The 7,018-nt window shown below is 33.9% G+C and overlaps 3 protein-coding genes across 8 annotated transcripts; 1 reads left to right on the top strand and 2 right to left on the bottom strand.

The window, feature by feature from the left end:
• Window positions 1-84: 84 nt before the first annotated feature.
• On the bottom strand, window positions 85-2,069 carry LOC105218129 (E3 ubiquitin-protein ligase TM129). Its single transcript, XM_011193509.3, has 3 exons — window positions 1,562-2,069; window positions 1,368-1,497; window positions 85-1,250 (listed from the first exon to the last, which is right to left on the bottom strand). Exons 1-3 carry the CDS (start codon window positions 2,062-2,064, stop codon window positions 672-674), a joined length of 1,212 nt encoding a protein of 403 aa, XP_011191811.1. The 5' UTR covers window positions 2,065-2,069; the 3' UTR covers window positions 85-671.
• LOC105218127 (protein Tube) lies at window positions 1,988-5,110 on the bottom strand. The gene is made up of 2 exons (XM_011193506.3): window positions 4,449-5,110; window positions 1,988-4,194 (listed from the first exon to the last, which is right to left on the bottom strand). The coding sequence occupies exons 1-2, from the start codon at window positions 4,843-4,845 to the stop codon at window positions 3,137-3,139; spliced, it is 1,455 nt and encodes a 484-aa protein (XP_011191808.2). The 5' UTR covers window positions 4,846-5,110; the 3' UTR covers window positions 1,988-3,136.
• A 226-nt stretch (window positions 5,111-5,336) lies between these two features.
• Window positions 5,337-6,941, top strand: LOC105218124 (uncharacterized). Of its 6 annotated transcripts, XR_003752822.2 has the most exons (4): window positions 5,410-6,146; window positions 6,228-6,405; window positions 6,524-6,606; window positions 6,672-6,941. XR_003752822.2 is itself a non-coding variant. In XM_029044005.2 (3 exons), the coding sequence occupies exons 2-3, from the start codon at window positions 5,720-5,722 to the stop codon at window positions 6,488-6,490; spliced, it is 690 nt and encodes a 229-aa protein (XP_028899838.2). In that variant the 5' UTR covers window positions 5,337-5,491; window positions 5,592-5,719; the 3' UTR covers window positions 6,491-6,941. The 6 variants fall into 6 exon arrangements, 4 of the variants coding, with proteins under 4 accessions (XP_028899838.2, XP_028899839.2, XP_028899837.2 ...); XM_029044005.2 differs by having other exon boundaries at window positions 5,337-5,491; window positions 5,592-6,146; window positions 6,228-6,941; XM_029044006.2 differs by having other exon boundaries at window positions 5,352-5,491; window positions 5,603-6,146; window positions 6,228-6,941.
• The last annotated feature ends 77 nt before the right edge of the window (window positions 6,942-7,018 follow it).

Raw genomic sequence — 7,018 nt, 5'->3', positions numbered from 1 at the left:
CTTTTTAAAGCATTGTTTACATTTTTTCTCTATTTTTCGAAGTTTTAACTGTGTGCCAACGTTTCTAATAAAGAAAGCTGTCGATATAAGAGTAATGTATAGTTTAAGCTTAATCGACAGCTAAGTAACTGCAAAAGCAGAAATAGTGGAACTAAGTAGTTTAAGTGAAATAAATTCAATTTTGTTATTAAATTCAACACCTAATAGATTTAACAATAGAGCTTACTGCTTGCCCAGACATAGACTTTTTGGAGTAGAAATTTATTGTATACAGCTTTCAATTTACTTAGACATAAGTATTTACCAACAAAAATTTCATTCGCATATTTTTTACTTTTAAATACACATACAGAAGTGTATGTATTTAAATTATATATCATAAAGTATTAAAACGTGATAGTTACAAACTTTTTAGACAGTAAGTAATTTGTCTTTAGAAAAATATCAATTTGATGTAAACATAGAAATGTAAGCAGAATTTATTAAAATAAAAAATAAAAAGAAAATATAAACTATTATAGACCAAATACAAAGTTTACATTACAAAATGAGTATAAGATTCGGAACTTATTCGCTGTAGCACTATACACTGGAAGAATTGACAGATTTTATGTATCAACAATAATTGAAATTAAACACTTCATAAAGTTGTTTCTTGTCATATAAATATATCACGCGTTATCATTGCTAAAGGGTACTTCACCGGTTTCCGCTGCGTCTCGCTTTTCAATGAAGCTGACATCGAGCAGACAGAATTTGGCACGACACATGGGGCAGGTACATTTCTGTTCAAGCCAAATCTCTCTTTCGTGTTCACTCTGACGTGCAGCAAACCAACGCGCTAGACAATCAACACACCACATAGGTCGGCAGTAGCAGTTTGTACAAGTATCATCAGCTGGCAGCGGATGTCCATCAAGATCAATATCTTCACATTGTTTATGAATTTTTATATTTGGTTCGGCAATCATACAAGCGAAGCACTTGTCTGCTATCCTATCGGCTTTGTAAATCGGATTTTTCGCCACTTGTTCTTTGAAAACATCTATGAAACGATCTATCACGTTCCGGTGGAATTGTATATTCGAGGGTATGGCAATAGGTCTACTAATCCGCTCCTCCAGATTGCGAAATTCCAAGGCGTTGATACGTATATGGAAGTCAGCCACTTTTTGTCTATTTGGTTTCACCACGATGCTTACCATTTGTAAGGTATCGTTGGTGTCTTGTGAAACGTTGTAAGTCTCAGTCTACAGAAATTGGTTAAAATTAGTGCTATTTTATAGGTGGCAGTAATAAACGGTATATTTTGTTAATACGCTTTTAAACTACTATTACTAATTACCGTATGGGAAGAATTTGCTTACTTTGGCTACACTTAACGAAGTATCACTTTGGTGCGCGAAATGCACATTATAAAGCGAAGTTTTAATTATCCAGTTTTCTGTTGCTATAACTGTCGATATTGAATTCAGCTTCTTTTTATAAATGTCGAATCTGTTAACCATGTGCTTTTTGTTAAATTCATTTTTATAAAAGAAATCATATTTCTTCCACATACCTTCGAAATTCAGTGCTTATATCGCTCGCAACTGTTTGATAACTATCTGGCACATTGGAGAATTTTAATAATGTCTGGCTGATAGGATGACGGCGCCAGTTTTGTTGCTGCCAATTAAATATTAAAGCTGGCACAGCCAAGACTGCCATTAAGCTAAAACGTTGTGCGATTTTCCATGTAAGCGTCTTAAAAGCCACAGCTTCTTGTGGCATTGGAAAGTCCGGATCCAAATCTATATTTTCAGGTGGTTCGCGTTCCGCGAATACAGAGAACTTTAATTTATGTATGAGAAAATAAAATGCAGGTAGACAACTGTGCACAAATAAGTTCAATGATGTACGCCGTTGATGATAGTGTACGAAATTGGTGCTTTCATCACCCAATAGTTTAATGAAAATCTGTTCAATGGTTAGTCCTAGACGCTGAAACTCCTCTGGTGGATATATTATACACATGCATAATAAGAGGTAGAACAAATTGAAGAGCAGTTCAGACTCGTCCATTTGATGAAAAATTGTGAAAAATGTATGTAAAAGAGCACAGGATATATTTTAACTTCGTAAAAATCGTTCTCGCAAATTTTATTTTAGTTATCGCTTTCTGTACATATGTATATATTGTTTTCCGTGATGTGTCAATTCAATCTTTTTGTTTTGTTTTTATTTCGTTTTCATATTTTTAGAATCTTTCAGGACAGGGTTGCATTTTTGTGTACGAAAATTAAAGTAACAATCTAAAGATGAGTAAATTATAAATATTAATTACTATACTAACAAACCAAACAAACTATTATTATTTTCAATATTTGGTAAAAGAACTAGCTGTTTTATATGGATATGGTTATGGCACCTCTAATTCAATCTTGAACCAGTTAGCCTTTTAAAACCAATGTGCTTTCCGCAATTATTAATAAAAATGTATATTTATATTTAAGGTTATCATTAGTTATCAATATTTATTATTAGTTTAACTCAATTTCAAAAATCGTTAACGTTTCGAGTTACACAAACATTATTCATACTTATATTAGTAGACTTATAATATTTTTAATTTGCCACAATTGAGTAATGTTCAACAACTTAGTGATGACTACATAAGTTGTATTTATATTATATTAAACAATAAAATTGTATTTCTTGGTTTGAAATTAAAAAAAAAGCGTATTTAAAATAAAAGATCGATTATATTTTATATTTTATAAATTAAATATAAGCGACATATTTTACAATTTATACATAAATATGAATTGAGAATTTAAACTGAGTTAAAATTCTGTTTCAACTTATTTTTTACAAACTTTTACATTAAATGCTTTCAAATATGATTTAAAATTGTCTTATAATGTGTTTATCGCATTGGATATATATCTCAATTTCATGTAACAAGTGTTAATATATTTTAAATGTACATATAAGCACTCAATATATTATATTATATATCGATATTGATGCTCACTAATAATGCTGCGTGTATCTTTTGGAATGCAGTTTCATAATATCGTCCAACAAAGGAGTTATATAACGTTTAGTTTCTTTGTTTAGCTTTAACAGTTATGCCAGAAACCCTAACACAACTTTACTTTCTTTGCGTAGTGGGATCTGTTGTTGATGTTGAACTTGACTCGTTCAAGCTTAGTTCGAAGCTGTTGTCTCCACTTGTGCCCGTTACCGTCGTCAAACTGGAGTCATTGTTAGGACTTTGTCGGCCAAAAACACTTAAATTCGGCAGGCTCTGATCACAAGAATTTCCATCCGCGTTCTCAGTATCAACAATGCCAGCATCCAACATGTTCACACCAATATATTCGCCATCGTCGAAACTGTCGTTGCTTAAACTACTACAGTGACTATCATCACTTAAACCATTTGGCGAAGGGGATGTGATTTGATGTGGTAATTGATTTGAATCAGAATTGTCGCCTTGTAAATCATTTAAAACTTCAACATCCACACCATCAAAATTAAGTTCAGTGATCAGTGGTAGACTTCCGATCATTGCAGAACTCACCATCGATGTCGGTGCAGCTTTAGATGTTGAAGCAACTACTGGTATACTTGGTAGAATTGCGGATTTGGAAACTAGAAGGGAAAGATTAGGGATTTCGTGTAAGTCCTCTGATTTTAATGTAGAATCGTGGCTGCTATTGCTTTTAAGCAAATCACTCAATTCTGGTACATTATGTGTAGTCATGGTATTACTCATTGACGAATTGACATTTTGAGGCTGTCTAGATACTTCGAAATTTTCTTGGCGTTCAGTCCGTCCATTTCGATCGTTAGCCTCTACAGTTGCTATTTCGTTATTGGTTGGTACTTTTTGAATTGTTTGTTGTTGTGTTTGCAGTTGATGTTGAAGGCTGTTTTGTATATTTTGATGACGGGCGGATCGTGTCCGGGGTGGTGGTTTTGGTGCTGTAGTGTTTAAGTCCTTATCGATAGGTGCAATCTTTGTGTAATAATCTCGATTGTGGTCGACCAATCCATTCGTACAATTCACATTATCATTGAGTGTTTCAGTGTCCGGATAGCCAACCGAGTCATTTACAAAATCTACAACACTTCCCAAACATTCTGTTGGTATTGATATGTCAACTTTAGCACCTGGTCCTTCCAATGGTCGTTCGGGTGGGGGTTCTGGTAATTGTAAAAAAGTTAAACGTAGTATTTGTTAATTATGAAGGTCTGTAATTAATGAACTAATTACCAAAAGTTATATAGTTGTTGCAGAACATATATGATAATATCGCACTGAGATATTTTAAAAAAGAAAAAAACTAACTTGAATAACTTATGTTTACATACCTATAAAAGTTATATCTCTGAAGTTAAATAAACGAATAATTACAAAAAAGTATATGCTTTCTCTATATTGCACACACAAATCTTACCGTTTAGGAAATGTTCTGCTACAAAATCAGCTGCATTCCAGAGATCGGCTTTTATCAATAATTGCAATAACAAACCCACAGTCGGACGCTCATGTTTGCGACCACTGGTGCTCCATTCCTGTATTAAGATCTCCGCAAAATAACAACCACTTGTTTGTCTGGTTGCTTCTTCTATTAGCCGAATTTGTTCTGGCTTATATTTCAGTTCTATCACACTAGAGCCGTTCCATCTTTGGCTTCCTCTAACGGAATCATCAACATTATAGCCTTCTTGATTTGACCATTGTTTTGGTATATTTTCCATTAACTTTCTTCCTCCATCAAATCCCAACGTCTCCGCCAGCCGGTTCACATCGTTGGATTGCAGTCGTCGCAATTCCGTATCGCGTGTATACATTTTATATTTTCACTGCACTCCCCACCGCTTGGAGTGGTCGTGAAATGTTTCGGTTTGCGACCACTACGTTATTATATGCAGCCTAATTCCTGACACCTATTTGAATAATAACTCTTAAAGTAATCAACAAGTTTTGGTTCCTTTGCTGTTGTGGATTTTTATCCAACCATCATTTGCTACAATGTCCAATCTTTATTTTCTCTCCTTTTCATAATTCCGTTGCTTCCTTGTTTTTCACTTCACTTTCCAATAATGTTCGTAAAACCTTGCCTGATTATTCGATTACAGTGTATTTTAGTGCTACCAGATGCAGGTTGCTAAAATATTTGTTTATGATTTATGTCAAATTATAAATTGAACTGAAAATTTGAAAGAGTTTGACAGTAAATTAGGAGTAATGGTAAAGACCTTGATATTAATATATAAATGTAACTCTTCATAGCCATTATTTTGTAACTCTGAATGGTACGAAGAAATACTGATTACTTTTCGATTATACTATTGAAAACAACCGTGCGGTTAACAAAATGCAACCGTGATCTACGTTCTTCTTCTTTCAACTGGTCCACCATTTTCTGTTCGTGTATAAAACGTAATAAAGTTGATTTTTCTCTTGGTTGAAAAAAATAAAATTTATATAGAAAAGGTAAAGTAGCAGCGACAATTTATTGGTGTACAAAATAATAAACAAGATTCCGTTTGTAAAATTTCCCCACAACGCTAATAACAAATAATCATAATGGAAGATATCAAGCAGTTATTGCAACAGAATGTCTACCGATATGACTCGACGGACTCAAATGCAGCCACCGATAGTGAAGAAAGTACAATTTCTGGAGCAAAAATCGGTTTAAAGGCAATTTGTCAGGGTCGTATGCCAACTAGGCGACCCAATCCAAATATCCAAAATAGAAATGCTTTGTTGGCACGGGAAAATCGTCGAAAGAAGAAGGCACACTTGGAAGCAATGGAGAAAGAGTTGGAGGAAACACGAGCTGCCAATAAGCAACTTAAGAAGGCGCTGAAACAACAAATGAAAGCAGTAGGCCAACTTCAACGAGAGAAAAGGTATTTTCAGAGCGTTATAGCAAATCACAAAGAAATAGAGAATCTTATTAAAGCTCTGAATGTTCGAATGCATGTTCAGCAGACCCCTGCCGTAAGTTCCCCGATGCTGAGCTCTCCCGCACATTCCTATGCTAGTCAGCATTTATGTCAATCACCAAGTATTTTACAGCAATCGAGCAGTGTGGAAAATTCTGAATGGAATGGCGCTTCCACGTCGGAAACTTCGGAAAATGGTAGCGTAGGAATTTCAACAGAGATTTCTTATCAACATGATCCAATAGAAATGTATAACATTTTTGAAAATTTATCCTCAGATTTTTTGCCTTCGTCATCTTTTGATGAAACGTGGGCCGATCTCCTTTGCGAAGACTTTGGAACTAAAGGTTTAACCAAACTAACTACGGTTGGCGGAGAGCATAGTTATGCGGATGTCGATCAAGTGCCAGCACTTGAAAATACAGAAACTGATGCGGGCATCTGCTTACATATAAGGCAAGGAAAGGTGTCTTTAGAGTTTTGCCCAAATTGCAGTTGGAATTCTGATAATTATCCGACTGTAGATATTTTGCAAAACTAATTGTTAATTTATTTGTTCTTTTTATACTTTTAGAAAACTAGTCTATTAATATTATTTATGCTTTAATGAAATGTAAACTTTTGCCATCGGTAATTCGGAGTGCGTAAAGTACTAAGGTGGGTTTATGTCCCAAAGAGAATTGGTTTAAATAATTGAACATATTGTTTGTTGCAATTTTCAGCATACTAACCGGCACAATCTAACAGGGCCCAATCTATTTACAACAAAAATGCAAACTTCAGGTTGCTGAATTTCAAAACGAATTGTGGTAATTCGGTAAATAATTTTTATGAATTTTATTATGACTTGACTCAATTTATTAAGCAAGATATCAGGTATAAGCAAGTACCTTATATTTTATAGCACTCCGAATTATATTCGATGAAATGTTATTTGGTTGTATCATATCTTAAGAAGATATTGTACTTTAATAAAACTGAAATTAATTATATTTCTGTTAACAAAAGTATTTCCTTTTTTGATTTCGCGATAGAATTTTGAATTCTAATAAGATTTATGTTATTGTAG

The sequence above is a fragment of the Zeugodacus cucurbitae genome, chromosome 2 (assembly GCF_028554725.1).
Source record: "Zeugodacus cucurbitae isolate PBARC_wt_2022May chromosome 2, idZeuCucr1.2, whole genome shotgun sequence".
Taxonomy (NCBI): domain Eukaryota; kingdom Metazoa; phylum Arthropoda; class Insecta; order Diptera; family Tephritidae; genus Zeugodacus; species Zeugodacus cucurbitae.
Note: the sequence above shows the minus strand (reverse complement) of the source record. Positions and strands in the feature narration are given on the sequence as shown.

What these genes read in the sequence shown, in the direction of transcription:
- LOC105218129 (XM_011193509.3), bottom strand. Translation starts at nt 2,064, where the DNA reads ATGGACGAGTCTGAACTGCTCTTCAATTTGTTCTACCTCTTATTATGC. An exon ending in ATAAGCACTGAATTTCGAAG is followed by an intron (nt 1,498 to 1,561) that starts GTATGTGGAAGA and finishes CATGGTTAACAG; the next exon opens with ATTCGACATTTATAAAAAGA. An exon ending in CTTCGTTAAGTGTAGCCAAA is followed by an intron (nt 1,251 to 1,367) that starts GTAAGCAAATTC and finishes CAATTTCTGTAG; the next exon opens with ACTGAGACTTACAACGTTTC.
- LOC105218124 (XM_011193502.3), top strand. Translation starts at nt 5,585, where the DNA reads ATGGAAGATATCAAGCAGTTATTGCAACAGAATGTCTACCGATATGAC. An exon ending in GTCGGAAACTTCGGAAAATG is followed by an intron (nt 6,147 to 6,227) that starts GTAGCGTAGGAA and finishes ATTTATCCTCAG; the next exon opens with ATTTTTTGCCTTCGTCATCT.
- LOC105218127 (XM_011193506.3), bottom strand. Translation starts at nt 4,845, where the DNA reads ATGTATACACGCGATACGGAATTGCGACGACTGCAATCCAACGATGTG. An exon ending in AGCAGAACATTTCCTAAACG is followed by an intron (nt 4,195 to 4,448) that starts GTAAGATTTGTG and finishes TACAATTACCAG; the next exon opens with AACCCCCACCCGAACGACCA.